At 39.2% G+C, this 18,957-nt stretch overlaps 1 protein-coding gene across 1 annotated transcript in view; it reads left to right on the top strand.

Moving 5' to 3' along the window:
- LOC134706117 (mucin-2-like) overlaps window positions 1-18,957 on the top strand; it is an 89,760-nt gene that overhangs the window by 28,479 nt on the left and 42,324 nt on the right. The window contains exons 2-7 of the mRNA XM_063564826.1: window positions 18-122; window positions 2,084-10,675; window positions 11,030-11,154; window positions 11,760-12,086; window positions 17,055-17,256; window positions 17,904-18,160. Of these exons, the coding sequence (XP_063420896.1) occupies window positions 18-122; window positions 2,084-10,675; window positions 11,030-11,154; window positions 11,760-12,086; window positions 17,055-17,256; window positions 17,904-18,160 (9,608 nt within the window). The remainder of the gene's footprint in view (window positions 1-17; window positions 123-2,083; window positions 10,676-11,029; window positions 11,155-11,759; window positions 12,087-17,054; window positions 17,257-17,903; window positions 18,161-18,957) is intronic.

Here is an 18,957-nt window from a genome sequence, read left to right as displayed (position 1 = left end):
TTCTTTTTTATTTTTAGCTGCTACTTCCACTTCAGAAATATCATCCACCTCTGGAGCTCCAACTTCGATAGTCGAATCTACGACCTCAGCTCAGGTTAACACTTCACCATCGGGTAAAACCGGTAAATATTGTGTTTTTTTAATTATAGTTTGTAGAATTTCCCATGTGTTTAAAAATTTGATTGGAAATCTGTTCTACCTTATTTCAAAATTGTATTGTATATTTAGTCACAGAGTTAGTCAAAATACCTGTAAACACTGCAGTTTTCACAATTGCCTAGAAAATCTTTTAAGCTTCACATTTTATAACAATTATTCGAAGATTATGCATGTATGAATAAATACGCTAAAAGAAGTTAGTTACGGCAAGCCATAGTTTTTTTATAGACTGTCTACAGACATATTCCCATTGTTCAGACAATATTTTCCAAATATGAGCACATCACACCAACTTAACCATATATAAAAGTGTAGGATAACATCACTGTGAAAAAATTATCCATTTCCCATTATGCTTATAATATAAAACATGAAAAAAATCGTAATAAAATAACCTTGTTGTCTGCATTTGTTTACATTTTCCCTCCTGTTTTAATGTGTTTCTCTACAAGACAAACTCTGCAAAGGGAGGTAATTTGATTAGGTAAATGCAAGACAACTCGACTTTTCAGAGTCAGTTTATTTCAACACAGTCAATATATTCGCCCACTGATTTTTTTTCTTTTCTTGTTAAACTGAATTCATCCTCTCTATTCATATAATCAACAATGTAAGAAATGGTTGCATTTTTTTTTTTACAACACCTGATCAAAATAGGCTCTGAAATCCCCCTTTTAATGCACTTTTTACCCTATTTAAGCTAAATAGATTTTTTTTCTAAAGAAAGTTTACTGTTGAACATAATTTTCATTTGATTTTTTTTTAACTGAAAAAAGTTTTAAATGTCTGAATATTTATATTATTTCTTTTGATTAGTTATAATTGATCATAATTTGTAAACACCTCATGTTCCCCTTTTTGCCACTTTAAGTCCTGTTACCATGGAAAAAATGTTAACATAAGAGGCTAAGTGTAGTAATATTTTTTGTTAAACTCATGTGGCTCTATTGAAATAATAAAGTTTAAAACATATATTACCTTAGCTGTATTTGGCAAAACTTTTAGGAATTTTGGTTCTCAATGCTCTTCAACTTCGTACTTTATTTGGCCTTTTTAACTTTTTTGGATTCGAGCGTCACTGATCAGTCTTTTGTAGACGAAACGCGCGTCTGGCGTGTTTACTAAATGTAGTCCTGGTATCTATGATGAGTTTATTTAGTGCATGCCGAAATATTTTGGTGATTACAGAGAATTGCTCTTAATCGTCTATAATAGCTTACATATGTACAATAGCATATTCATAAACCTACAACAGACAATAGAGACTCACTCGATCTAACAATGAGAACCAATGGCAAAACGTCTCGCGAAACATTTGTAAAAAAATATGCATTTGTGTTGATTTTATAAAGTAGTGTATTATAAGTTATCTTGGTGTAATCAGGGGAGTACAGAATGTTACATTTATGTTGAAAATTCATACACCCTGAGGCGCAGCCGAAGCGTGTTTTCATTTTCAAAACAGTGGTAAAATTCAGTACACCCGTGATAACAAAAAGATAATAAATAAATGTTTACGAACAATTCCTTTATTCATTTTTAAACTGGGATGTAAAATTGAAAAATGCTATTGATAAATTTCTATTGTTGATTTTTTTAATCATCGATATTGCTGTGTATTGTCAATTTTCCCCTGTATTTTGGTTAATTTAGATTTTTTTTTGTGTTCTTTCTATATTGGGGAATGTTTTTTTCTTCTTATAGTTTTTTAATTTATTGGCCTCAAATTTATTTAATTCTATTTTTTTAATATTTTGTTTATATTTTAACATGTTTTTCTTTCTTTCGGGCAAACTTTTATTTATCCCAGGGTGAACAAGGGTGTGGTGTTATACACCGGGGTAATTACACGATCAGATATTTAGTTTAATTTTTGTATAAAAAACTTATAATGAATATAATGGTATGCATTTTGGAAAAACAGGTACAACAGGTGACACAACGACTGGTTCAGCCACAGTCACTACATCGCAAGAGACAAGCACTGAGGGTAATACTGCAACTCAAACTACTGGCACAATAGGAGAGACAACTACTATCACAGCCGCAGTCACTACAACGCAAGAGGCAAGCACTGAGGGTAATACTGCAACTCAAACTACTGGCACAATAGCAGATACAACGACTATCACAGCCGCAGCTACATCATCACAAGGTACCGACACTGAAAGCACAACTGTCTCTCAGACTACCGATACTACGAAGTATTCTACCAACGGTACCTCAATCTCTTCGACTACTGGTACAACAGCTGAGATAACGACTGGTACAGCTGCAGTTACTACATCGCAAGAGACTAGCACTGAAGGTATCACTGTCTCTCGAACAACTGGCACAACAGCAGAGACAACTACTATCACAGCCGCAGCTACAACACCACAAGTGACCGACACCGAAGGCACAACTGTCTCTCAGACTACCGATACTTTACTGTCCAGCACAGAAGGTACCAGAATCTCTTCGACTACCGGTACAACAGCTGAGTCAATGACTGGCACAGCCTCAGTCACTGCATCGCAAGAGACAAGCACTGAGGGTAATACTGCAACTCAAACTACTGGCACAATAGGAGAGACAACGACTATCACAGCCGCAGCTTCAACATCACAAGGTACGGACACTGAAAGCACAACTGTCTCTCAGACTACCGATACTACGAAGTCTTCGACCGAAGGTACCACAATCTCTTCAACTACGGGTACAACAGCTGAGATAACGACTGGTACAGCTGCAGTCACTACATCGCAAGAGACTAGCACTGAAGGTATTACTGTCTCTCGAACAACTGGCACAACAGCAGAGACAACTACTATCACAGCCGCAGCTTCAACATCACAAGTGACCGACACCGAAGGCACAGCTGTCTCTCAGACTACCGATACTTTACTGTCCAGCACAGAAGGTACCAGAATCTCTTCGACTACCGGTACAACAGCTGAGTCAACGACTGGCACAGCCGCAGTCACTACATCGCAAGAGACAAGCACTGAGGATAACACTGCAACTCAAACTACTGGTCCATCAGCAGAGACAACGACTTTAACAGCCGCAGCTTCAACATTACAAGTGACCGACACTGAAAGCACAACTGTCTCTCAGACTACCGACACTACGAAGTCTTCGACCGAAGGTATCACAATCTCTTCGACTACCGGTACAACAGCTGAGATAACGACTGGTACAACTGCAGTCACTGCATCGCAAGAGACTAGCACTGAAGGTATCACTGTCTCTCGAACAACTGGCACAACAGCAGAGACAACTACTATCACAGCCGCAGCTTCAACATCACAAGTGACCGACACCGAAGGCACAACTGTCTCTCAGACTATCGATACTTTACTGTCCAGCACAGAAGGTACCACAATCTCTTCGACTACCGGTACAACAGCTGAGTCAACGACTGGCACAGCCGCAGTCACTACATCGCAAGAGACAAGCACTGAGGGTAAAACTGCAACTCAAACTACTGGTACAATAGGAGAGACAACTACTATCACAGCCGCAGTCACTACAACACAAGAGGCAAGCACTGAGGGTAATACTGCAACTCAAACTACTGGCACAATAGCAGATACAACGACTATCACAGCCGCAGCTACATCATCACATGATACCGACACTGAAAGCACAACTGTCCCTCAAACTACCGATAATATGAGGTCTTCCACCGAAGGTATCACAATCTCTTCGACTACCGGTACAACAGCTGAGATAACGACTGGCACAGCCGCAGTTACTGCATCTCAAGAGACAAGCACTGAGGGTAATACTGCAACTCAAACTACTAGCACAATAGCAGATACAACGACTATCACAGCTGCAGCTACATCATCACAAGGTACCGACACTGAAAGCACAACTGTCTCTCAGACTACCGATACTACGAAGTCTTCTACCGACGGTACCACAATCTCTTCAACTACGGGTACAACAGCTGAGATAACGACTGGTACAGCTGCAGTCACTACATCGCAAGAGACTAGCACTGAAGGTATTATTGTCTCTCGAACAACTGGCACAACAGCAGAGACAACTACTATCACAGCCGCAGCTTCAACATCACAAGTGACCGACACCGAAGGCACAACTGTCTCTCAGACTACCGATACTTTACTTTCCAGCACAGAAGGTACAACAATCTCTTCGACTACCGGTACAACAGCTGAGATAACGACTGGCACAGCCGCAGTCACTGCATCGCAAGAGACAAGCACTGAGGGTAATACTGCAACTCAAACTACTGGCACAATAGGAGAGACAACGACTATCACAGCCGCAGCTTCAACATCACAAGGTACGGACACTGAAAGCACAACTGTCTCTCAGACTACCGATACTACGAAGTCTTCTACCGACGGTACCACAATCTCTTCAACTACGGGTACAACAGCTGAGATAACGACTGGTACAGCTGCAGTCACTACATCGCAAGAGACTAGCACTGAAGGTATTACTGTCTCTCGAACAACTGGCACAACAGCAGAGACAACTACTATCACAGCCGCAGCTTCAACATCACAAGTGACCGACACCGAAGGCACAACTGTCTCTCAGACTACCGATACTTTACTTTCCAGCACAGAAGGTACAACAATCTCTTCGACTACCGGTACAACAGCTGAGATAACGACTGGCACAGCCGCAGTCACTGCATCGCAAGAGACAAGCACTGAGGGTAATACTGCAACTCAAACTACTGGCACAATAGGAGAGACAACGACTATCACAGCCGCAGCTTCAACATCACAAGGTACGGACACTGAAAGCACAACTGTCTCTCAGACTACCGATACTACGAAGTCTTCTACCGACGGTACCACAATCTCTTCAACTACGGGTACAACAGCTGAGATAACGACTGGTACAGCTGCAGTCACTACATCGCAAGAGACTAGCACTGAAGGTATTACTGTCTCTCGAACAACTGGCACAACAGCAGAGACAACTACTATCACAGCCGCAGCTTCAACATCACAAGTGACCGACACCGAAGGCACAGCTGTCTCTCAGACTACCGAAACTTTACTGTCCAGCACAGAAGGTACCAGAATCTCTTCGACTACCGGTACAACAGCTGAGTCAACGACTGGCACAGCCGCAGTCACTACATCGCAAGAGACAAGCACTGAGGGTAATACTGCAACTCAAACTACTGGTACATCAGCAGAGACAACGACTTTAACAGCCGCAGCTTCAACATTACAAGTGACCGACACTGAAAGCACAACTGTCTCTCAGACTACCGACACTACGAAGTCTTCGACCGAAGGTATCACAATCTCTTTGACTACCGGTACAACAGCTGAGATAACGACTAGTACAACTGCAGTCACTGCATCGCGAGAGACTAGCACTGAAGGTATCACTGTCTCTCGAACAACTGGCACAACAGCAGAGACAACTACTATCACAGCCGCAGCTTCAACATCACAAGTGACCGACACCGAAGGCACAACTGTCTCTCAGACTACCGATACTTTACTGTCCAGCACAGAAGGTACCACAATCTCTTCGACTACCGGTACAACAGCTGAGTCAACGACTGGCACAGCCGCAGTCACTACATCGCAAGAGACAAGCACTGAGGGTAAAACTGCAACTCAAACTACTGGTACAATAGGAGAGACAACTACTATCACAGCCGCAGTCACTACAACACAAGAGGCAAGCACTGAGGGTAATACTGCAACTCAAACTACTGGCACAATAGCAGATACAACGACTATCACAGCCGCAGCTACATCATCACATGATACCGACACTGAAAGCACAACTGTCCCTCAAACTACCGATAATATGAGGTCTTCCACCGAAGGTATCACAATCTCTTCGACTACCGGTACAACAGCTGAGATAACGACTGGCACAGCCGCAGTTACTGCATCGCAAGAGACAAGCACTGAGGGTAATACTGCAACTCAAACTACTAGCACAATAGCAGATACAACGACTATCACAGCTGCAGCTACATCATCACAAGGTACCGACACTGAAAGCACAACTGTCTCTCAGACTACCGATACTACGAAGTCTTCTACCGACGGTACCACAATCTCTTCAACTACGGGTACAACAGCTGAGATAACGACTGGTACAGCTGCAGTCACTACATCGCAAGAGACTAGCACTGAAGGTATTACTGTCTCTCGAACAACTGGCACAACAGCAGAGACAACTACTATCACAGCCGCAGCTTCAACATCACAAGTGACCGACACCGAAGGCACAACTGTCTCTCAGACTACCGATACTTTACTTTCCAGCACAGAAGGTACAACAATCTCTTCGACTACCGGTACAACAGCTGAGATAACGACTGGCACAGCCGCAGTCACTGCATCGCAAGAGACAAGCACTGAGGGTAATACTGCAACTCAAACTACTGGCACAATAGGAGAAACAACGACTATCACAGCCGCAGCTTCAACATCACAAGGTACGGACACTGAAAGCACAACTGTCTCTCAGACTACCGATACTACGAAGTCTTCTACCGACGGTACCACAATCTCTTCAACTACGGGTACAACAGCTGAGATAACGACTGGTACAGCTGCAGTCACTACATCGCAAGAGACTAGCACTGAAGGTATTACTGTCTCTCGAACAACTGGCACAACAGCAGAGACAACTACTATCACAGCCGCAGCTTCAACATCACAAGTGACCGACACCGAAGGCACAACTGTCTCTCAGACTACCGATACTTTACTTTCCAGCACAGAAGGTACAACAATCTCTTCGACTACCGGTACAACAGCTGAGATAACGACTGGCACAGCCGCAGTCACTGCATCGCAAGAGACAAGCACTGAGGGTAATACTGCAACTCAAACTACTGGCACAATAGGAGAGACAACGACTATCACAGCCGCAGCTTCAACATCACAAGGTACGGACACTGAAAGCACAACTGTCTCTCAGACTACCGATACTACGAAGTCTTCTACCGACGGTACCACAATCTCTTCAACTACGGGTACAACAGCTGAGATAACGACTGGTACAGCTGCAGTCACTACATCGCAAGAGACTAGCACTGAAGGTATTACTGTCTCTCGAACAACTGGCACAACAGCAGAGACAACTACTATCACAGCCGCAGCTTCAACATCACAAGTGACCGACACCGAAGGCACAGCTGTCTCTCAGACTACCGAAACTTTACTGTCCAGCACAGAAGGTACCAGAATCTCTTCGACTACCGGTACAACAGCTGAGTCAACGACTGGCACAGCCGCAGTCACTACATCGCAAGAGACAAGCACTGAGGGTAATACTGCAACTCAAACTACTGGTCCATCAGCAGAGACAACGACTTTAACAGCCGCAGCTTCAACATTACAAGTGACCGACACTGAAAGCACAACTGTCTCTCAGACTACCGACACTACGAAGTCTTCGACCGAAGGTATCACAATCTCTTCGACTACCGGTACAACAGCTGAGATAACGACTGGTACAACTGCAGTCACTGCATCGCGAGAGACTAGCACTGAAGGTATCACTGTCTCTCGAACAACTGGCACAACAGCAGAGACAACTACTATCACAGCCGCAGCTTCAACATCACAAGTGACCGACACCGAAGGCACAACTGTCTCTCAGACTACCGATACTTTACTGTCCAGCACAGAAGGTACCACAATCTCTTCGACTACCGGTACAACAGCTGAGTCAACGACTGGCACAGACGCAGTCACTACATCGCAAGAGACAAGCACTGAGGGTAAAACTGCAACTCAAACTACTGGTACAATAGGAGAGACAACTACTATCACAGCCGCAGTCACTACAACACAAGAGGCAAGCACTGAGGGTAATACTGCAACTCAAACTACAGGCACAATAGCAGATACAACGACTATCACAGCCGCAGCTACATCATCACATGATACCGACACTGAAAGCACAACTGTCCCTCAAACTACCGATAATATGAGGTCTTCCACCGAAGGTATCACAATCTCTTCGACTACCGGTACAACAGCTGAGATAACGACTGGCACAGCCGCAGTTACTGCATCGCAAGAGACAAGCACTGAGGGTAATACTGCTACTCAAACTACTGGCACAATAGCAGATACAACGACTATCACAGCCGCAGCTACATCATCACAAGGTACCGACACTGAAAGCACAACTGTCTCTCAGACTACCGATACTACGAAGTATTCCACCGACGGTACCTCAATCTCTTCGACTACTGGTACAACAGCTGAAATAACGACTGGTACAGCTGCAGTCACTACATCGCAAGAGACTAGCACTGAAGGTATCACTGTCTCTCAAACAACTGGCACAACAGCAGAGACAACTACTATCACAGCCGCAGCTTCAACATCACAAGGTACGGACACTGAAAGCACAACTGTCTCTCAGACTACCGATACTACGAAGTCTTCTACCGACGGTACCACAATCTCTTCAACTACGGGTACAACAGCTGAGATAACGACTGGTACAGCTGCAGTCACTACATCGCAAGAGACTAGCACTGAAGGTATTACTGTCTCTCGAACAACTGGCACAACAGCAGAGACAACTACTATCACAGCCGCAGCTTCAACATCACAAGTGACCGACACCGAAGGCACAGCTGTCTCTCAGACTACCGAAACTTTACTGTCCAGCACAGAAGGTACCAGAATCTCTTCGACTACCGGTACAACAGCTGAGTCAATGACTGGCACAGCCGCAGTCACTACATCGCAAGAGACAAGCACTGAGGTTAACACTGCAACTCAAACTACTGGTCCATCAGCAGAGACAACGACTTTAACAGCCGCAGCTTCAACATTACAAGTGACCGACACTGAAAGCACAACTGTCTCTCAGACTACCGACACTACGAAGTCTTCGACCGAAGGTATCACAATCTCTTCGACTACCGGTACAACAGCTGAGATAACGACTGGTACAACTGCAGTCACTGCATCGCAAGAGACTAGCACTGAAGGTATCACTGTCTCTCGAACAACTGGCACAACAGCAGAGACAACTACTATCACAGCCGCAGCTTCAACATCACAAGTGACCGACACCGAAGGCACAACTGTCTCTCAGACTACCGATACTTTACTGTCCAGCACAGAAGGTACCACAATCTCTTCGACTACCGGTACAACAGCTGAGTCAACGACTGGCACAGCCACAGTCACTACATCGCAAGAGACAAGCACTGAGGGTAAAACTGCAACTCAAACTACTGGTACAATAGGAGAGACAACTACTATCACAGCCGCAGTCACTACAACACAAGAGGCAAGCACTGAGGGTAATACTGCAACTCAAACTACTGGCACAATAGCAGATACAACGACTATCACAGCCGCAGCTACATCATCACATGATACCGATACTGAAAGCACAACTGTCCCTCAAACTACCGATAATATGAGGTCTTCCACCGAAGGTATCACAATCTCTTCGACTACCGGTACAACAGCTGAGATAACGACTGGCACAGCCGCAGTCACTGCATCGCAAGAGACAAGCACTGAGGGTAATACTGCAACTCAAACTACTAGCACAATAGCAGATACAACGACTATCACAGCTGCAGCTACATCATTACAAGGTTCCGACACTGAAAGCACAACTGTCTCTCAGACTACCGATACTACGAAGTATTCTACCGACGGTACCTCAATCTCTTCGACTACTGGTACAACAGCTGAGATAACGACTGATACAGCTGCAGTCACTACATCGCAAGAGACTAGCACTGAAGGTATCACTTTCTCTCGAACAACTGGCACAACAGCAGAGACAACTACTATCACAGTCGCAGCTACAACATCACAAGTGACCGACACCGAAGGCACAACTGTCTCTCAGACTACCGAAACTTTACTGTCCAGCACAGAAGGTACCACAATCTCTTCGACTACGGGTACACCAGCTGACATGACAACTATGACAGTCGCAGTCACTACATCGCAAGAAACAAGCACTCAGGGTTCTACTGCCTCTCAAACTACTGGCACAACAGCAGAGACAACGACTGTCAATGCCGCAGTTACAACATCTCAAGTGACCAGCACCATAGGCACAACTGTCTCTCAGACTACTGATACTACGAAGTTCACCAATGAAGGTACCACTGTCTCTTCGACTACGGGCACAATAGCTGAGACAACAACTAGCCATTCCGCTGTCTCTACATCGGCAGACATAAGCAATGAAAGGACAACTGTCTCTCAAACTACTGATACTTCGAAATCAAGCACCGAAGGAACAACTATTTCTCCAACTACTGACATAACAGCCGAGAAAACGACTATCACAGCCACAACCACAATTTCGTCAGGGACCAGCATTGAAGGGACAACTGTATACAAGACTGTAACAACTGCAGCCAATACCACGCCAGTGCCCAGCACCGAAAGTACAACTGTCACTCAGACAAGCATAACAAATAAACCGGCTGGAACTACTTTATCAACAGCTGTGCCTACAACAGGACCACCTGTTACAATACCGACTACCGATTCAACAGCTGTTAGGACAGGTATTGTATTTATCAAATTATAAGCTCTATTTTTTCTTTTAAATAAATTGTGCATTTTAAACAAATAAAAAACTAAGCGTTTAGTAATTCTATTATTGTTTTAAATTTTGTGTGGCAATCTTCTGGTCCTTGTAGTATAGGGGTTAATAACGTAGCTAATAAATATATTGCAAATGCATGTAATACATACAATTCGACATAAAAAATAATAATAGAAAAATTATAATTTTATTATAATAAGTTGAAATGTCATTCAATTATAACAACAATAAAGAGAATCAAAGAGGACCATTCACACACTTTTACAGATTTCTTCTTTTTAAATTGTGAGAAATTCTTTATATATCGTTTTAGATCTGTTGAATTTTGGTGCTTCAGCAGACGACACGAAAGGAGATTTAGGTGATGATGTTGAAGTTGCCAGTATTTACAACCCTGTTGGTTTGACATGCAACTGTGATATATATAATCAGATTTATGTGAGTATCTTTTTTTCAAAATGTTTCAGGAAATTTAAGGATATTAAATTGTTGGTATAAAATTTCCGTGATTTAAATGTTTGTTGAGATGTTTGATACAATTTATTTGAGAAACTTTTTTGGTATATTTTTTGGAAAAACACCGAAACTCATATTTTCATTTTTTCAAAACAAAAAAAGTATAGCTTACCAAGGACATTTTATTACACAACATGTGTTCTTGTTTATCTGTATTTTGTGATATAGCAAGAGAACAACCACTGTCTATGTTTATCTTTCTGAAGTATTTTAGGAGTTATTTTGTTCATAATTTCCAAATTATGAAGTTTAAATTATGTTCACATAATAGCGTTTTTTTCAGTTACGATTCTCACATAATACGAGGTATATTCACAACTATTACCATACTATTTGAAAACTGCATTTTGGCAAATCACTCATACACACATGTTTATCCAAAATGAAAATAAATACTTTCCTTTCTCAATTTTACCTTCATTTTCTGTGACAAAGGAAATGGAACTAATCGAAAATCAAAGATCATTTTTTAAAATAACGCACTGCCAGATGTTTATCAACTGTAAACACTGTATTTTTCATTGCAGATTTACTCTAATGGGTACATAACGTTGGATTCGCAATATTCTTCGAACATCCCAAGATCATTTCCTTCAAGTTATACCAGTGGAGTTAAGATGTTGGCACCATTTTGGGCTGACGTAATAACAAATTCATATTCAAATGTATGGTACCATTTTTACAACAAGTTTGATGATCTGGACACTTCCGCAGCGACCTTTCTCAACAACACCAAATATTTATTAACAAATAATTATCCTAACAGTGAAGAGGTTTTAAACTTTGAGCCTAACACAGCATTAAAAGTTACTTGGGAAAATGTCTATCCAAATCCAAGTCAAGGAAATACAGAGGTAAGTTGCTACATATGGAGCAGGATCTGCTTACCCTTCCGGAACACCTGATATTATATCACCGCCGGTTTCTGGTGGGGTTCGTGTTGCTTAGTGTAGTTTTCTATGTTGTGTCTTGTGCACTATTATTTGTCTGTTGTCTTTTTTCTTCTTTATTCATGGCATTGGTCAGTTTATTTATCGATGTTTGAGTTTTTATGCCCCTCTGGTATCTTTCGCCTCTCTTTTGATGCATGGGATTACCAAACTTTGTGGTGGTAATAAATAAATACAAGAGAAAGTCAACTCAATTTCTGGCATTTTTTTCCATATTGACAATCATAAGGAATCCTCACAACAAAAACAAAATGTTACAGACTAAAAAAGCTGGGTCTGTTCTTTTGTGTTGCATTTACATATAGTGGGTAGATGTAAGACACGTAAGAGGAAAACCTGAATGTCATTGTGAACAGAAATTGTAACGCTTTCATTAACATTCGTTACTAAAACAAAAGGTATTCAGGAATTTAAACTGTAAGCTTTTTGTTTGCTTTAACCTTAGATGAGTCTAGACTATTGACACGAAAGTTACAACAGAAATAAAAAGGAGTTTTTCAACAAAGATTAGGCAAGATGACTAACTCAAGTGATGAAAGTCAGAATTGAAATGCGTAATTTCAGTCAGACTGTTTAAAAAGTTATTTTTAGGAACGTGATCTTAAAAGAAATTTAAAAACTGTGCAATAATAATTTTACTTTTCTGTAAACTAGTGGAACCAGAGACATATAATACATTGTATTATATGTCTCTGGTGGACTAAAAAAGACTTCATTTCGATCTTCTTTTTAGAACTGAAAATCCTCTACGTACGTGTTCCTATAATATACACTGTTCGTGTTGTAATGCTCCGGGTTTTTCGTCTAGCCTGCGATGGCGGCGGCGTTAGCTAACTTCTTAATATTTTAGAAAGTGGAAAACCTTGCCTTGAGGCAGAGCCATATTGTATTATATATGTCTCTGCTTGAGGTACTAAAACTTTCGACTGCACGATTTTTGTACTAAGACTCGAGAATTAACTTATCAAAATGCTGGATTTCATGTTTCGAGCATGATTTTTGTGCTCCGAGCACTGAGCAAAGTTTTATGACTTCAACCCCTGGCGAGACCACTGGATGCTTCATACTTTGTACATAGTTGCCTCATGTTCCGAAGTTTTACGGTCAGTCACATGTCCAATGTCATTGACCTTATTTTCATGGTTCAGTGACTACTTAAAAAAAAAAGTTTTAGTAATGTTAAATTCTCTCTTATTATTAGTAATAGGATAACTATATTTGGTATGTGCTTACCTTGCAAGGTCCTCATGATTGTCAGACGGTTTTCACTTGACCTTGACCTCATGGATCAATGAACAAGATTAAGTTTTGGTGGTCGTCCATATCTCAGGTCCTATAAGCAATAGGTCTAGCCCAAATTCCGTGTCGTGGTGGAATGTTAGGTGGCACGTGTCATTTGGCCTTCAAGCTTGACCTCATTTTCATGGTTCAGTAGTTATAGTTACGTTTTTTGTGTTTTTAGTCTGTTTTTCTATTACTGTATGCAATAAGTCTACTATATTTGGTGTATGGAATGATTGTCAGTAACATATGTAAGGTGTACATGTCTATCTACATCGAAAATTAAAATATATATAATATATGATATTATACAGGTATCACGTGAATTTTATACAAAAAAAGTCTTGAATAAACTTTCTTCTATAACAGACAGTTCGAAATTATTTCTATATGGTCAAATAAAAACTGAGATAAAACTGAATTGAAAATTATTTATCAAAAGAATCAAATTTTAAAACCAGACAATTAATTTCTAAATTAAGGGTTAGTGACCATAACCTAGAAGTTGAAATGGGAAGATATGAAAATGTACCCAGAGATCAAAGGTTATGTAAACTTTGTAATAAAATTGAAGATGAATACCATTTTTTACTATACTGCAAACTAAACTCAACTTTAAGAGATTGCTTATTTTTAAAGATTAATAATTTAAATCCTGATTTTACAAATTATCAACCACTTTTAAAGCTAAAACAACTTTTAATTCCTAAATCTGAGCTTTTGACAGAAATTGGTGACTTTATAAAGCAATCATTAGAATTGCGAAAACGAGGTCCATGTCCATCAAAGGCTACATTAATTACCATTTATAACTATGTTTTTTTTATGTTTATATTTGTAATTCTTCACTGTCTGTATTAAATTTTGTATTTGTGTTTGCTTGACCCATATGGGTGTATTTTTCCAAATAAAATTATTATTATGATACAAATTTTCAAATAACAGTTTGTTAGAGGGAAATTGTTTGGTGCCACATCCGCCTCAATGTGTAAGATTTGTATTACACTTACATGATCTTTATCGCAAAAAAATGGCTCTTTCAACTAATAATTATTTCCGGATGATGATACATATCCGAAGTCAAAAATGACTTTCTTTTTATAATATTAAATTAAAACACTTTGATGACACTAACAGAAGCTTTTCGTCAACACAGAATATTTGGCGGGAACGTTTGTTTAAATTTTTGTTAAAAATTTTCAAGATTAGACTTAGAAGCATTAGAATGAGGTTTAACGGTATGATCATGAGGGAATCAATCATGATGACTTCAGTAAAATAAAATTGAGTGTGGAAACGGGGAATGTGTCAAAGACACAACAACCAACCCAAATCAAAGAGCAGAAAAAAGCCCAAGGCCAAAGTGCCTGTGCCAAGGCCACCAAATTATAACTTATCAGGTTGTGAACTAACCCCCTTTATGTTGATAATACCTGTCTGTTTAAATTGATCTTTTATGGGGTTTGTTCCCACACAGCCACAGGCACTTGTTTCTGTCAACAGGTCAGGAATAACCACCAATGGCAATTGGTGGATTATACCTCAATTGACGTATAATCCACCAATTGAGGTATATCGGTATAGACCAATTGACGTATAATGCAACTTTTTTGTAATAAAATGCTAGTGTGAGATAGGAGCATGATTTTGCAACTTGCAACCTATTTTATGACCCTTATTGAGTCTTCCAAAAGCTTCAGTTTTGTCAAAGCCTGCTGCATCTCTTGAGAATGCATGAGTACAACAATTCTTTTGTTGAAACATTTGTACATTTGACCATGATTGACTCTTGATAATGAAAGTCAAGTATTAACAAAGAGCTCCATTCACCTGTTGAGTTGTACTCATGATCACATGACTGCAGACAGTAATTATGTCCATTGATAGGTGATTACAGGTAAATTTGCCAATCAAGGATTGACAAGATAACAATAGAAGAAACTGCAAATACATTTATTGATTAAATGCAATATGTTATGTAACTATACTAAACTAGGAATGTTTGACAAGTTTTCATACCATAATATGGTTTTAAGAAAACAATGCTCCATTTTGGTAGAATAATTTGATTTGAAAAACAAAGAATTATACACCAATTGGTCTATACCATTATACCTCAATTGGTGGATTATACGTCAATTGAGGTATAATCCACCAATTGGTGGTTATTCCTGACCTGGTCAATGTGTGGTCTACTACAGTGCTTCTTCTGCTTCTGCCTGATAATGGCCACAATCAACGAGCTGATTATTATGCCAAGTGTATCCCAAACTCTCTAACTGACAAATGTCAGACAAAAACTTGTTCAGTAAGACAGAACTTTCAATATTGTGTTTTTGTTGCACTCTCTGCATGCAATAACTCTTTATTTAAAAATGATTAGAATATTTGCCACTGAACAATTAGCTAGCAACAAATGATAAAACAAAACTTAAATCCACATAGTATACAGGTGTCTTCAGTCTTGTGTATAAAAACCACAAAAAAAGAACCATGACACGGTGCAAAACTGATTATGTACACGTACAATGTATAATACATTAATGTACTATAAATATAATGGCAAATGTAATGATGGATATGAACAGGATTGTACATGCATGTCTCTTACTTTAAAATAACCAAAAATAGCAAGAGAATTTTGACATTGATCATGTTGATATTGTTTTGAAGTCATCTGAAGCAACAAATTTTTGCTTATTTTAGATAACTGTATTTGAAGAAAAATGCCATCTTATGCTTATTCATCATTGTTTATCACCGTAAATAGCTTCACTGGTGCCGTAAATAACCGATATCTAATATCAACACAATGTTCTTTTTAAAAAAAATCTGCAATTATGACTTATATTTTGACAAAAACAACTACCGTACATCTTTTAATTGGACGATACATGTACATGTTTAGTCCTTCACGCATGACACAACAGACTAACTTATATGATTTTATAGTTATCATTTGCCATCGCTCGATGAAAAATGGTAGAAATGAATTATATTATAAAATTATATATCATTTTCTATTAAAATGTTGAAAATGAAGTAAAATATTAAATCATGGTAATAAGAATCCCAATTTAAGTTGGCTAACTTCGTTTTCAACAAACTGATATTAAATCAAACACTCAAGGTTACTGATTAACAGCTACAATGTATATGTTTGATGATAATATTTCTATCTACTATTCCATAGTTGTAAAATGAGATTTGGGAGGACCACATACAAATGACATATGATGCTTTCCACTGATTAAGAGGACATGGTGATCGCCTTACTGCATTTTACATTGTACATTTGCTATATTTATAGCACAGCTTGCACACTTTGTCTAGTAATAGACAGCTGATACTAGATATTTAAAGGTTTATTGCAAAGCTTGTCATGCTTGTTCATACATTAATCAAACTATTGCGCGTGGCATTACACACAAAAAAGTCATCTATGTTTTGGACTCTGGTGGAAAGATGTCCCATTGGCAATCATACCACATCTTCTTATTTTATTTTCTGTTATCATGATTATGTTAAAAAAAAATGTGCAGGAAGAATGAGTCAAATACTGTCTAATATAATTTTAATTTTTATCAACAGAATGCCACAGTACAGTTATTGGTGGTATCAGATGGAATCAGTACCTACACTGCCTTCATTTATGGAGATATCTATTGGACCTCCAATACAGCCAGGTCCATTTCTGCTTCCTGGCAGTGCAGTGAAAATGATGGCTATTACAACCATCCTGCATCATTTGATTTAAATTTCCCAACTGAAATTCTGAGTTCCAGTAACAGCAGTAAGTAAAAGTGTACAATGTACAATACATTTACATATTCAGTAAGTTAGAAAGTAAATAGTTTATTATAGTGTCACAATCCAATATACATGATCATCGTATATATACAAAACATAAAAATCTTTAAAACCATATTAGATCCCTGCCTTTAAGACATATGAGACACATATTTACATGTACATGTAGGAAAAGGCAAAACAACGTACTCATTGAAGATTTGAAAGTACAGCTATTTGTATTAAAACATATTCACTTTAAAAAGCTAGAATAATGAATTGAAAAAGATTGTTTTATTTTTTGTTTTGAGCCAAAAGAGAGTGAAAAATATGAGAAATGTTCTTTGTGTACATGATATTTTAAAATGGTTTAAAAAAATTTCAAAAAATGTACAAAAAGTTGTTGGATCTGACATTGCCAAATTGACAATAGGAAATGATGCGAAAAAGAAATAAGTGTTAAGAATTATGTATAATGAAATAGGCACCAGCTGGTGAAGTATGGTGATACATCTGAACTGAGGTACAGAACACTAAAACTAAACCAGATGTTAATTATCTGCAGGACGCCACCAAAGTGTAATCAGAACATTGTATATTTATTATGATGATTTATTTGAAACATGGATACATATTTTTTTCTTCTTTTAGAGACATCAATAAATGGCCTATGGATGTATCGGGTTGACACCTGTACTGATACAAGTGTAAACTATGACAAGTTATGTTACGAATGGCTATCAACTTTAGCTCCAACTTATGATAGTACACTGAATGTTTATGATGAAGTGTTGGTAGAATGCCCATGTAACTTGCCACAGGCTAAAAAAGATCCACAATACTACCAGGAAATTGGAACATATTGTTTTTATACTCAGTATGCTCCACTTATTTCTGCTGGTGCAAGGGTAAGTGAAATATACGCTAGTGAAAATAAAGTGAATCTATTAAAAAGTCATCTTGGTGATGAGTTTTCACAGTAATTGTTAGGGATGTTGGTGATTCACTCTGAGAACCCTCCTTCAATAGGTAATCAAAGTGTCTACATACACCATAAAAGAAAACTGTCACTCTCTTCACATTGGTTCACTCCACACCAGCTAGAGTGATTTTTAACTGTCACTCTATTTCACATTGGTTCACTCCACACCAGCTAGAGTGATTTTTTACTGTCACTCTATTTCACATTGGTTCACTCCACACCAGCTAGAGTGATTTTTAACTGACTCTATTTCACATTGGTTCACTCCACACCAGCCAGAGTGATTTTTAACTGTCACTCTATTTCACATTGGTTCACTCCACACCAGCTAGAGTGATTCTTTTAACTGTCGCCTTGCTGTTCTACATGACAGTGTTGTAGAAATTCTGCACATATGTCTTAATATAAGGTTAATGCATTAATCATCGTTAATTAATTAATCATATAAACAGTCTCAATTTTATTAAGAAGATGTTGTATAATTGCCAATTAGACAACTCTGCAACCCAGAGACCAAATGACATACCGGTACAAATGTAGACAGGTAATCCAGGACAAGCTAATAACAAAAGATCGCCATACAGCCTTCAACAATAAGCAAAACTCATTGCACCTAGTCAGCTATAAGACGCCCCTAAATGTCAAATGTAAAACAACTCAAACGAGAAAACTGATAGTCTGATTTAGGTTAATGAAAAACCAACATAAGTTAACCAATGAACG

The sequence above is a fragment of the Mytilus trossulus genome, chromosome 2 (genome assembly GCF_036588685.1).
Source record: "Mytilus trossulus isolate FHL-02 chromosome 2, PNRI_Mtr1.1.1.hap1, whole genome shotgun sequence".
In the NCBI taxonomy this organism is placed as follows: Eukaryota; Metazoa; Mollusca; class Bivalvia; order Mytilida; family Mytilidae; genus Mytilus; species Mytilus trossulus.
This window is presented reverse-complemented; position numbering and strand designations above follow the sequence as displayed.